The sequence below is a fragment of the Nerophis lumbriciformis genome, linkage group LG14 (genome assembly GCF_033978685.3).
Source record: "Nerophis lumbriciformis linkage group LG14, RoL_Nlum_v2.1, whole genome shotgun sequence".
NCBI lineage: Eukaryota > Metazoa > Chordata > Actinopteri > Syngnathiformes > Syngnathidae > Nerophis > Nerophis lumbriciformis.
The window spans coordinates 3381324-3395725 of NC_084561.2; the positions used below are offsets into that span (position 1 = coordinate 3381324).

General features: G+C 41.4%; 1 protein-coding gene across 9 annotated transcripts in view; it reads left to right on the top strand.

Moving 5' to 3' along the window:
• Positions 1 to 14402, top strand: part of LOC133616672 (myosin IXB) — a 302457-nt gene that overhangs the window by 92591 nt on the left and 195464 nt on the right. For all 9 annotated transcript variants that reach the window (XM_061976210.2, XM_061976209.2, XM_061976214.2 and 6 more), the window contains exon 5: positions 8205 to 8714. In XM_061976210.2, coding sequence (XP_061832194.1) covers positions 8205 to 8714 — 510 coding nt within the window. The remainder of the gene's footprint in view (positions 1 to 8204; positions 8715 to 14402) is intronic.

Here is a 14402-nt window from a genome sequence, read left to right on the forward strand (position 1 = left end):
AAAGTTTAAAAGTAGCATATATTAATGCAGTATGAAGAAGAATGTTTTAATGTAGACATGCAAGCCTTGAAAGAACATTTTGAAAATCAAGACTACATTTCCTGCAAATGGGTGCATTTCTACCCTATATTTTAACTTTAGATTTATTCTCATATCAAACTCTTTTGGCTGTCTTTTTGACACTTACCCTCCACACCCTGGATTATAAATAATGTGAATAATTCAATGTGATGATCTTGTGTGATGACTGTATTATGATGATGGTATATATCTGATAGTATATATCTGTATCATGAATCAATTTAAGTGGACCCCGACTCAAACAAGTTGAAAAACTTATTGGGGTGTTACCATTTAGTGGTCAATTGTACGGAATATGTACTTCACTGTGCAACCTACTAATAAAAGTCTCAATCAATCAATCAAAACACATAGAATCATCATACTGCTGTGATTATATGCATCAAGTGTTCATTCAAGGCTAAGGCAAAATATCGAGATATATATTGTGTATCGCAATATGGCCGTAAAATATCGTAATATTAAAAAAAGGCCATATCGCCCAGCCCTAGTTTAATGATGCCATTTCTGTTTGTCATGTATAATTTTGTCTATTTTGTGTTTATCCTTGAATAAACAGGTCAGTTTCTTGTTACCAACCATTGTGTATTATTCAAACTCCCCTAATTCAGCTGGCTAGTTGTTATCAAGAGTACTAAAACCCTTTTCAACATGATTCTGACAACTAAGTAGGCTAAATAACTTTAAACTTTAATACATGCTCGGATAGGCCAGTATCTATCGGTATCGGTCAGTATCGGTATCGGTCAGTATCGGTATCGGATCGGAAATGCAAAAACAATACCGGTATCGGATCGGAAGTGCAAAAACCTGGATCGGGACATCCCTATATTGGACCACAAATACAAAAAAGTAACCGGTCTGGAGCCGCAAAAAATTAAAAGACTTATACAAGTGTTATAATGATGGCAACACATGATGTAAGTGGCTAATTCGCTATATTAGCCTACTATCAAAATGACTATGCATCGCAGGCTGACACAAATCGAAATGTTGAAATGTAGTATTTATCCTACACATTTTTACATTAGAAATCATAAGTAAAATTCTCTCAGAAGGTGAGATAACTCCTGGAAATGGCCAAAGGTATAGATGTGTGTGTCCACGTAAAAGGAAACGGCAGGCTGTCTTCTAATGGATTTATTACAATCTTTGCTGTGGTCTGGAACAACATGGCACACTAACAACTATCAGCAACGCAGCCAATATTACATACAGAAAATGTGTCATGAGACATGGAAAAAATAAACTAAATACACAGAGGACATAAATAAAGGAAATTAAATGAGCTCAAATATACCTACAAACGAGGCGTAATGACGCAATATGTACATACAGCTAGCCTAAATAGCATGCTAGCTATTAGCTTGCAGTCATGCAGTGACCAAATATGCCTGATTAGCGCTCCAACAAGTCAATAACAGCAACAAAACTCACCTACGCACAGTATAAAACGTTTGGTGGACAAAATGAGACAAAGAAGGAGTGGCATAAAAATTGTATTTCTGTGGCAGCATCAGAGAAAGTTGTACATGTAAACAAACTGTTGAGTAACAGTGCACACAACGGTGAGTTCAAGGGCCGCTGAAATTAGTCGGACAAATCGATGCGAATATTGTCATCAGTGAAGCATAAACACAAACATTTGAAACAGTGGGCTTTCTAACAATTAGGAAGGTTTGTGTCATGTTTGTCCTCCTACTGAAACCATCCATCCATCCATCCATCCATCTTCTTCCGCTTATCCGAGGTCGGGTCGCGGGGGCAGCAGCTTAAGCAGGGAAGCCCAGACTTCCCTCTCCCCAGCCACTTCGTCCAGCTCCTCCCGGCATGTCCTGGGTCTTCCCCGTGGCCTCCTACCGGTCGGACGTGCCCGAAACACCTCCCTAGGGAGGCGTTCGGGTGGCATCCTGACCAGATGCCCGAACCACCTCATCTGGCTCCTCTCCATGTGGAGGAGCAGCGGCTTTACTTTGAGCTCCCCCCGAATGACAGAGCTTCTCACCCTATCTCTAAGGGAGAGCCCCGCCACCCGGCGGAGGAAACTCATTTGGGCCGCTTGTACCCGTGATCTTGTCCTTTCGGTCATGACCCAAAGCTCATGACCATAGGTGAGGATGGGAACGTAGATCGACCGGTAAATTGAGAGCTTTGCCTTCCGGTTCAGCTCCTTCTTCACCACAACGGATCGATACAGCGTCCGCATTACTGAAGACGCCGCACCGATCCGCCTGTCGATCTCACGATCCACTCTTCCCCCACTCGTGAACAAGACTCCAAGGTACTTGAACTCCTCCACTTGGGGCAAGATCTCCTCCCCAACCCGGAGATGGCACTCCACCCTTTTCCGGGAGAGAACCATGGACTCGGACTTGGAGGTGCTGATTCCCATCCCAGTGCTTCACACTCGGCTGCGAACTGATCCAGTGAGAGCTGAAGATCTTGGCCGGAGGAAGCCATCAGGACCACATCATCTGCAAATAGCAGTGACCTAATCCTGCAGCCACCAAACCAGATCCCCTCAACGCCTTGACTGCGCCTAGAAATTCTGTCCATAAAAGTTATGAACAGAATGGGTGACAAAGGGCAGCCTTGGCGGAGTCCAACCCTCACTGGAAACGTGTCCGACTTACTGCCGGCAATGCGGACCAAGCTCTGGCACTGATTATACAGGGAGCGGACTGCCACAATCAGACAGTCCGTTACCCCATACTCTCTGAGCACTCCCCACAGGACTTCCCGGGGTACACGGTCGAATGTCTTCTCCAAGTCCACAAAGCACATGTAGACTGGTTGGGCAAACTCCCATGCACCCTCAAGGACCCCGCCGAGAGTATAGAGCTGGTCCACAGTTCCACGACCAGGACGAAAACCACACTGTTCCTCCTGAATCCGAGGTTCGACTATCCGGCGTAGCCTCCTCTCCAGTACACCTGAATAGACCTTACCGGGAAGGCTGAGGAGTGTGATCCCACGATAGTTAGAACACACCCTCCGGTTCCCCTTCTTAAAGAGAGGAACCACCACCCCGGTCTGCCAATCCAGAGGTACCGCCCCCGATGTCCACGCGATGCTGCAGAGTCTTGTCAACCAAGACAGCCCCACAGCATCCAGAGCCTTAAGGAACTCCGGGCGGATCTCATCCACCCCCGGGGCCTTGCCACCGAGGAGCTTTTTAACTACCTCAGCCCCAGAAATAGGAGAGCCCACCACAGATTCCCCAGGCCCTGCTTCCTCATAGGAAGACGTGCTGGTAGGATTGAGGAGGTCTTCGAAGTATTCCCTCCACCGATCCACAACATCCGCAGTCGAGGTCAGCAGAGCACCATCCCCACCATACACGGTGTTGACACTGCACTGCTTCCCCTTCCTGAGGCGGCGGATGGTGGTCCAGAATTGCTTCGAAGCCGTCCGGAAGTCTTTTTCCATGGCCTCCCCAAACTCCTCCCATGTCCGAGTTTTTGCCTCCGCGACCGCTGAAGCCGCACACCGCTTGGCCTGTCGGTACTTGTCCGCTGCCTCAGGAGTCCTATGAGCCAAAAGAACCCGATAGGACTCCTTCTTCAGCTTGACGGCATCCCTCACCGCCGGCGTCCACCAACGGGTTCTAGGATTACCGCCACGACAGGCACCAACCACCTTGCGGCTACTGAAACCATATTACAACAAAAAACATAATGTTCACCCCTTTTTTTTCCCATTTCCATACATTTTTGAAAAAGCTCCATGGAGCCACCAGGGCGCCGCTAAAGAGCCACATGTGGCTCTAGAGCCGCGGGTTGCTGACCCCCGATATAGAGCTTTACTTATTTATTGTATAAAATACTTCTGTAAACAAAAATGTAGCATAGTACCACAAATGAGTAATAAATAATGCATGTAGCGATTGCACAATGAATGCATAGATGCAAAAATCAACACAAAAACGTAAAATCAATACCATAGTTTGTCTCGTTTGGCTAAACACTAGGCGGGTAAACAAGCGTATTTCCTGTTTTGTCTGGCCCATATCTAAAAAAAAAATTTTACTTTTATTCCAACTTTTTTTATTGGCATTTTCAAATGGACAGGAAAAAAGTGCAAGTCAAAACAGTACAATTTTAAAGTCAGTAAATGATTCACACCCTTTCCCTTAAAACCCAAACCACCCACTCAGGTCCCACTAACGAGGGACAAATGGCACAATTATGTAACAAGTAAGACGACAAAGACAGACACATTCTCACACACACACACACACACACACATACGAGGCCAGAGACAGACAGATATATATAAAAAATAATATATATATACCGTATTTTCCGCACCATAAGGCGCCCTGGGTTATAAGCCGCGCCTTCAATGAACGGCATATTTCAAAACTTTGTCCACCCATAAGCCGCCCCGTGTTGTAAGCCGCATCTAACTGCGCTAAAGGAATGTCAAAAAAACAGTCATGGAGTCGTATATCAACATGGACGGAGCTGCGTGAAAAAAGCCACCCGGCCTCTTCGCGTAAACTTAAACTTACCTTAACCACTCGCTCATCTTTTCTTCATCCATCCCTTCGAGTTAGCTTTTATGATGACGCCGGCTGGAAAGGTCTCTTTTGGCAAGGTCTTCCTTTTGAATATAACCATGGGTGGAAGTTTCTGGCCATTAGCATGGCAAGCTAGAACCACAGTGAAGGATGACTTCTCATTCCCTGTGGTGCGAATATTCACCGCACGTGCTCCCGTTGTATCCACAGTGCGGTTCACAGGAATATCAGTTGCTGTGAAATAGTAATCCGTGTGCGGATGGAGAGATTGCGTCTTTTCATGAACCGGATCCCTGTCGCTTGGTAGGAGCCATTTTGTGGTCTTTACAGATGTAAACACACAAAGGAAATGAAACGTACGGTGATATCCGCGCGCTTTTTCTTCTTCTACGCGGGCGGGTGGTTGCTTACAGTAGAAGAAGAAGCGCTTCCTGTTCTATGGGGGCGGGTGCTTACCTTGGCGGTTGCTTGCGTAGAAGAAGAAGCGCTTCCTGTTCTACCGGGAAAAAAAGATGGCGGCTGTTTACCGAAGTTGCGAGACTGAAACTTTATGAAAATGAATCTTAATATTTATCCATATATAAAGCGCACCGGGTTATAAGGCGCACTGTCAGCTTTTGAGAAAATTTGTGGTTTTTAGGTGCGCCTTATAGTGCGGAAAATACGGTAATAATAATATTTAAAGCTGCAAGCAGCGTTGTTCGGGCCCGCGTATTTGGCAGGTGCTAGTCCTAAGTGTCCCAATACTTTTGTCTACTTTTAGTCTGAAGTGTCCCAAGACTTTTGTCTAGTGTACCTACCTTGTCTGCATTGTGTGGGCATGTTGGTAATTCCTGCCTTTGAGCAGCCATCTTAAAAAAACAGCACCGCAGCAGCATCAGCGCAGCGGGTCTTTGAAGGGTCATAAAATCAAAACCGGAGCAGGTATTAAAAATCCCATCTATACTTTTAATCACAAGGGTTTTATCTCTCACCTGTGTTAGTTTGAAGGCGAAACGACAAACGCGCTCAGAGGAGATAGATTTTGAAGGAAGGTGACCGGTTTTTACAAAAAAATTGTTTTGAAGGGGGAATAGCAAACTTCCTGTTGATTTTTGCTGGGGGTTGTCAATTTATGACCTACAAAAAGGTTTTTGTTTCATGTCTCAGGCAGTTTTGTCATTTTTTTCTTCCGAGGAGCACGTTTTTCTCCGTTTCATTCAAAAATTGCTCTAGAGCGCAATTTTTAAATTTGGGGTTAGGTTTTTTTATTAGATGGCAATTTTTGCCAGTCCTGATGTGTGTGTTCAGTTTGGTGAGTTTTGAAGCATGTTAAGGGGGTCAAATTACAGCTCAAAAAGGCAAAAGTGACTGTTTTTAGTACTTTTTTGTCTTGAAGGGGGAATTGCCAACTTCCTGTTGATTTTAGCCCGAGAATGTACCATTATGAAAGTTAGGTCTGAGTCAGACCTACATAGAGGATTTTGTTTCATGTCTTTCCGACCTTCCTAGTGGGAGTTACAGGCAGTCTAGTTTTTTTTTCTCCTAGGGGGCGCTAGAGTGCAATCTTGAGTTTTGGGGTTTGGTTTTTTTATTAAAAGACAATTTTCGCAGGTCCTGATGTGTGGGTCAAATATGGTGAGTTTTGAACCATGTTGAGTGGGTCAAATTAGTGCTCAAAGAGGCGGCGGAAGAATAATAAAGAAATAAAACGTTACAATAACAATAGGTCCTTATGTCCCATTGCATAAGGACTCCCTTCGGGAGTCCTTTTGCAATGGGCCATTGCGGGCCCTAATAATAAAATAAAATAAAAATTAATAATAATAATACTAATTAAAGCTGCAAGCAGCATTGGTCGGGCCCGCGTATTTGGCAGGTGCTAGTCCTAAGTGTCCCAATACTTTTGTTCAGTTTTCGTCATAAGTGTCCCAATACTTTTGTCTACTTTTAGTCCGAATTCTCCCAATACTTTTGTTTAGTGTACCTACCTTGTCTGCATTGTGTGGGCACGCTGGTGCTTCCTGCTTTTAAGCAGCCTTCTTGAAAAAACAGCAGCATCAGCGCAGCGGCTCTTTGAAGGGTCATAAAATCAAAACCGGAGCCGGTATTAAAACTCTTTCGATAGCTTTTAATCAAAAGGGTTCAATCTCTCTCCTGTGTTAGTTTGAAGCCGAAACAACAAACACGCTCAGAGGAGATAATGTCTGAAGAAAGGTGACCGGTTTTTACAAAAATGTTGTGTTGAAGGGGGAATAGCAAGCTTCTTGTAGATTTTTGCTGGGGGTTGTCAATTTATGAAATGTAGATCTAAGTGAGACCTACGGAGAGGATTTTGTTTCATGTCTCTCCAACCTTCCCAGTGGGAGTTACAGGCAGTTTTGTCATTTTTTTCTCCCGAGGAGCAGTTTTTTCTCCGTTTTATTCAAAAATTGCTCTAGAGCGCAATTTTTAAATTTGGGGTCAGGTTTTTTATTAGATCACAATTTTTGCCAGTCCTGATGTGTGCGTTCAGTTTGGTGAGTTTTGAAGCATGTTAAGGGGGTCAAATTACAGCTCAAAGAGGCAAAAGTGACATTTTGTAGTACTTTTTTGTCTTGAAGGGGGAATTGCCAACTTCCTGTTGATTTTAGCCCGAGAATGTACCATTATGAAAGTTAGGTCTGAGTCAGACCTACATAGAGGATTTTGTTTCATGTCTTTCCGACCTTCCTAGTGAGAGTTACAGGCAGTCTAGTTTTTTTTTCTCCTAGGGGGCGCTAGAGTGCAATCTTGAGTTTTGGGGTTTGTTTTTTTTATTAAAAGACAATTTTCGCAGGTCCTGATGTGTGGGTCAAATATGGTGAGTTTTGAACCATGTTGAGTGGGTCAAATTAGTGCTCAAAGAGGCGGCGGAAGAATAATAAAGAATAAAACGAACGAAAAACAATAGGTCCTTATGTCCCATTGCATAAGGACTCCCTGTGGGAGTCCTTTTGCAATGGGCCATTGCGGGCCCTAAGAATAAAACGAACGAAAAACAATAGGTCCTTATGTCCCATTGCATAAGGACTCCCTGTGGGAGTCCTTTTGCAATGGGCCATTGCGGGCCCTAATAATAAAGAATAATAAAACGAACGAATAACAATAGGTCCTTATGTCCCATTGCATAAGGACTCCCTTGGGGAGTCCTTTTGCAATGGGCCATTGCGGGCCCTAATAAAGAATAATAAAACGAACGAATAACAATAGGTCCTTATGTCCCATTGCATAAGGACTCCCTTGGGGAGTCCTTTTGCAATGGGCCATTGCGGGCCCTAATAAAACGTTACAATAACAATAGGTCCTTATGTCCCATTGCATAAGGACCCCCTTCAGGAGTCCTTTTGCAATGGGCCATTGCGGGCCCTAATAATAAAATAAAATAAAAATTAATAATAATAATAATAATAATATATAATAAAATAAAAAAATAGAATAAAATAATGCTAATAAATAAAAGGGAGATTATTCCTCATCTGCGTCTGGGCATAGGTCAAGAGAGTTGACATACAGCAAAAAAGGGCTCCATTCTTTTAAATTCCTTTTTGAGAAGCATTTTGTTTGAGTCATGGTAATAAATGTGACTGTTTTGCCGTTCCAGGAGAGGAACAAGGATGGCACCATTCATTACGCCCACCTGCCTCCCCCGTCCAAGGAGCAGGAGAAACGGCGTCTGGCCGCCAGGGGCTTCCTGCCGCCGCCGCAGGACGACTTCGCCGACCTGTGCAACCTCCCCAAACTCAACGAGGACAGCATCCTCGGCAACCTGCGCACGCGCTTCCGCAAGAAGAAGATCTACACGTACGCCGGCAGCATCCTCATCGCCATCAACCCCTTCAAGTTCCTGCCCATCTACAACCCCAAGTACGTCAAGCTGTACGAGAACCACCAGCTGGGCAAGCTGGAGCCGCACATCTTCGCCATCGCCGACGTGGCGTACTACGCCATGCTGCGCAAGAAGGTCAACCAGTGCATCGTCATCTCCGGGGAGAGCGGCTCGGGGAAGACGCAGAGCACCAACTTCCTCATCCACTGTCTGACGGCGCTCAGCCAGAAGGGCTACGCCAGCGGCGTGGAGAGGACCATCCTGGGAGCCGGGCCCGTCCTGGAGGTAGGACCATCTACTTGCTCTGCTTCTGGTCTATTTATTACTCCGCCACTTAGAAAGGACATCAAAATTGTTGTTTTTCACAATTTTTCCGACCATAGACGCACCAAGAGCGGGTTTATTTGGCTCGATTTTTATACAAAAGGTGCACCGGATTATAAGGCGCATTAAAGGAGAGCAGCACTATTTTTTATTTTTTTATTTTCCCCTTACCACACTGCAAAAAGTCAGCATAGGAAGATGGCACCATAGCACAAACGATAACACATTTTATCAGAATATTTGCTGGGGTTTTTTTGTTGTGAAAACTGTTTTTATGGCCATCAGCTGCGAAGAAAAATCCATAATTTAGCCGCACCGCTTTATAAGCCACAGGCTTCAAAGCGTAGGAAGATAGCACCATAGCACAAACAATAACACACTTTATCAGCGTATTTGCTTGTTTTGAAAACCTTTTTTGTTTTGAAAACTGTTATTAAAGGATAATCAACAGCGAAAAATCCATAATTTAGCCGCACTGCCTTATAAGCCGCAGTCTTCAAAGCGTAGGAAGATAGCGCCATAGCACAAACAATAACACACCTTATCAGCGTATTTGCTTTTTTTGTTTTGAAAACTGTTTTTAATGGATACTTAACAGCGAAAAATCCATAATTTAGCCGCACCGCCTTATAAGCCGCAGGCTTCAAAGCGTAGGAAGATGGCACCATAGCACAAACAATAACACACTTTATCAGCGTATTTGCTTGTTTTGTTTTTTGTTTTGAAAACTGTTTTTAATGGATAATCACCAGCGAAAAATCCATAATTTAGCCTCACCGCTTTATAAACCGCAGGCTTCAAAGCGTAGGAAGATGGCACCATAGCACAAACAATAACACACTTTATCAGAGTATTTGCTTGTTTTTTTTTTTTTGTTGTGAAAACTTTCTTTGTTTTGATAACTTTATTTATGGTCATCAACGGCGAAAAATCCATAATTTAGCCGCACCGCCTTATAAGCCACAGGCTTCAAAGCGTAGGAAGATGGCACCATAGCACAAACGATAACACATTGTATCAGAATATTTGCTGGGGGGTTTTTTGTTGTGAAAACTGTTTTTATGGCCATCAGCTGCGAAGAAAAATCCATAATTTAGCCGCACCGCTTTATAAGCCACAGGCTTCAAAGCGTAGGAAGATAGCACCATAGCACAAACAATAACACATTGTATCAGCTTATTTGCTTGTTTTTTTGTTGTTGTGAAAACTTTTTTTGTTGTGATAACTTTATTTATGGCCATCAATGGTGAAAAATACATAATTTAGCCTTATAAGCCGCAGTCTTCAAAGCGTAGGAAGATGGCACCATAGCACAAACAATAACACACCTTATCAGCGTATTTGCTTGTTTTTTTTTGTTTTGAAAACTTTTTTTGTTTTGGTAACTTTATTTATGGCCATCAACGGCGAAAAATCCATAATTTAGCCGCACCGCTTTATAAGCCGCAGGCTTCAAAGCGTAGGAAGATGGCGCCATAGCACAAACAATAACACACTTTATCAGCGTATTTGCTTGTTTGTTTTATTTGTTGTGAAAACTTTTTTTGTTTTGATAACTTTATTTATGGCCATCAATGGTGAAAAATCCATAATTTAGCCGCACCGCCTTATAAGCCACAGGCTTCAAAGCGTAGGAAGATGGCACCATAGCACAAACAATAACACACCTTATCAGCGTATTTACTTGTTTTTTTTTTGTTGTGAAAACAAAAAAAGTTTTGAAAACTGTTTTTAATGGCCATTAACGGCGAAAAATCCATAATTTAGCCGCACAGCCTTATAAACCGCAAGCTTCAAAGCGTAGGAAGATAGCACCATAGCACAAACAATAACACACTTTATCAGGGTATTTGCTTGTTTTTTTTTGTTGTGAAAACTTTTTTTGTTTTGATAACTTTATTTATGGCCATCAACGGCGAAAAATCCATAATTTAGCCGCACCGCTTTATAAGCCGCAGTCTTCAAAGCGTAGGAAGATGGCACCATAGCACAAACAATAACACACTTTATCAGCGTATTTGCTTGTTGTTGTTTTTTTGTTGTTGTGAAAAATTTTTTTGTTTTGATAACTTTATTTATGGCCCTCAATGGTGAAAAATCCATAATTTAGCCGCACCGCTTTATAAGCCGCAGGCTTTAAAGCATAGGAAGATGGCACCATAGCACAAACGATAACACATTGTATCAGTATATTTGCTGGGGGTTTTTTGTTGTGAAAACTGTTTTTATGGCCATCAGCTGCGAAGAAAAATCCATAATTTAGCCGCACCGCTTTATAAGCCACAGGCTTCAAAGCGTAGGAAGATAGCACAAACAATAACACATTGTATCAGCGTATTTGCTTGTTTTTTTTTTGTTGTGAAAACCTTTTTTGTTTTGAAAACTGTTTTTAATGGATAATCAACAGCGAAAAATCCATAATTTAGCTTCACCGCCTTATAAGCCGCAGGCTTCAAAGCGTAGGAAGATGGCGCCATAGCACAAACAATAACACACTTTATCAGCGTATTTGCTTGTTTTGTTTTTTGTTGTGAAAACTTTTTTTGTTTTGAAAACTGTTTTTAATGGCCATCAACGGCGAAAAATCCATAATTTAGCCGCACCGCTTTATAAGCCGCAGTCTTCAAAGCGTAGGAAGATGGCACCATAGCACAAACAATAACACACTTTATCAGCGTATTTGCTTGTTTTTTTTTTGTTGTGAAAACTTTTTTTGTTTTGATAACTTTATTTATGGCCATCAACGGTGAAAAGTCCATAATTTAGCCGCACCGCCTTATAAGCCGCAGGCTTCAAAGTGTAGGAAGATGGCGCCATAGCACAAACAATAACACACTTTATCAGCGTATTTGCTTGTTTTTTTTTTTTTTTGTTGTGAAAACTTTCTTTGTTTTGATAACTTTATTTATGGCCATCAACGGTGAAAAGTCCATAATTTAGCCGCACCGCCTTATAAGCCGCAGGCTTCAAAGTGTAGGAAGATGGCGCCATAGCACAAACAATAACACACTTTATCAGCGTATTTGCTTGTTTTTTTTTGTTGTGAAAACTTTTTTTGTTTTGATAACTTTATTTATGGCCATCAACGGCGAAAAATCCATAATTTAGCCGCACCGCCTTATAAGCCGCAGTCTTCAAAGCGTAGGAAGATGGCACCATAGCACAAACAATAACACACCTTATCAGCGTATTTGCTTGTTTTTTTTTTTTTTTGTTGTGAAAACTTTCTTTGTTTTGATAACTTTATTTATGGCCATCAACGGTGAAAAGTCCATAATTTAGCCGCACCGCTTTATAAGCCGCAGTCTTCAAAGTGTAGGAAGATGGCACCATAGCACAAACAATAACACACTTTATCAGCGTATTTGCTTGTTTTTTTTTTTTTTTGTTGTGAAAACTTTCTTTGTTTTGATAACTTTATTTATGGCCATCAACGGTGAAAAGTCCATAATTTAGCCGCACCGCTTTATAAGCCGCAGGCTTCAAAGCGTAGGAAGATAGCGCCATAGCACAAACAATAACACACTTTATCAGCGTATTTGCTTGTTTTTTTTTGTTGTGAAAACTTTTTTTGTTTTGATAACTTTATTTATGGCCATCAACGGCGAAAAATCCATAATTTAGCCGCACCGCCTTATAAGCCGCAGTCTTCAAAGCGTAGGAAGATGGCACCATAGCACAAACAATAACACATTGTATCAGAATATTTGCTGGGGTTTTTTTGTTGTGAAAACTGTTTTTATGGCCATCAGCTGCGAAGAAAAATCCATAATTTAGCCGCACCGCCTTATAAGCCACAGGCTTCAAAGCGTAGGAAGATAGCACCATAGCACAAACAATAACACACTTTATCAGCACATTTGCTTGTTTTGTTTTTTGTTTTGAAAACTGTTTTTAATGGATAATCAACAGCGAAAAATCCATAATTTAGCCTCACCGCCTTATAAGCCGCAGGCTTCAAAGCGTAGGAAGATAGCGCCATAGCACAAACAATAACACACTTTATCAGCGTATTTGCTTGTTTGTTTTATTTGTTGTGAAAACTTTTTTTGTTTTGACAACTTTATTTATGGCCATCAACGGCGAAAAATCCATAATTTAGCCGCACCGCTTTATAAGCCGCAGTCTTCAAAGCGTAGGAAGATAGCGCCATAGCACAAACAATAACACACCATGTCATTGTATTTGCTTGTTTTCTTTGTTGTGAAAACTTTTTTTGTTTTGAAAACTTTTTTTTACTGCCATCAGTTGCGAAAAATCCATAGTTTAGCTTTACCGCCTTATAAGCCGCAGGCTTCAAAGCGTAGGAAGACACTTGTCTTCATCTTTTGTCAAAAGTGTAAACACAAGCAGAACAAGATGTGGAGTTTTTTAGGTTATTTAACAGTTTTGAGTTTGAAGGTTACGGTGGTTTGAGAAGAGGAAAAAAAGAGAAGAGAGGAAATGTGTTTTCCAGGCAAGGCGGACATGTGATATTAAATACTTTACCATAAAGACCACGCTCAGAAAAAGGGAAACAAATTGTAAAAAAAAAGGCCTTCTTAACCCTTTGTGACGTCCCTCCAAGTAAAGTAAAGATCTTCTTCAGTGCAATGAAGTAAACATCTGGCTTTATTTCACCACAACAAAGTGGATTGTTTTGGACAAGTCTTTTGTCCTTTTTTTCTTTTTTCTTTTTTAGTTTTTCAGTGTTAGAGACATTTGTTTTGGTCAATTGCAAAATAATTGTATATATTTTCATCCCTCACACAAGTTCTACTGCGTTTCCTCCTGAGAACCAGTGTCCTTTGTAGTGGACATTTGTGTCCACTGTTATTTTTACTCATGTGCAGTTCCTGCATGCACTACAACCTCTAAATATCTTAGAGCTTTTCCTATGCTAACGTTAGCATGCTAACATTTTGTGCTAACATTTTTACTACTTTGGTGTGTTTAACCTTAAAAATCATGGATTTTGATACTTGCCACCATCTTAGAAGTACGCTAACATTAGCATGCTAACATTTTATGCTAAAATGTTTACTACTTTGGTGTGTTTAACCTTAAAAATCACGGATTTTTGATACTTGCCACCATCTTAGAAGTACGCTAACATTAGCATGCTAACATTTTATGCTAAAAATTGTACTACTTTGGTGGGTTTAACTTTAAAAATCACGGATTTTTGATACTTGCCACCATCTTAGAAGTATGCTAACATTTTATGCAAAAATGTTTACTACTTTGGTGTATTTAACCTTAAAAATCATGGATTTTGATACTTTCCACCATTTTAGAAGTGTACTAACGATAGCATGCTAACATTTTATGCTAAAATGTTTACTACTTGGTGTGTTTAACCTTAAAAATCATGGATTTTGATACTTGCCACCATCTTAGAAGTACGCTAACATTAGCATGCTAACATTTGATGCTAAAATTTTACTACTTTGGTGTGTTTAACCTTAAAAATCACGGATTTTTGATACTTGCCACCATCTTAGAAGTATGCTAACATTAGCATGCTAACATTTTATGCAAAAAATTGTACTACTTTGGTGTGTTTAACCTTAAAAATCACAGATTTTCTGATACTTGCCACCATCTTAGAAGTACGCTAACATTAGCATGCTAACATTTTATGCTAAAAATGTTACTACTTTGGTGTGT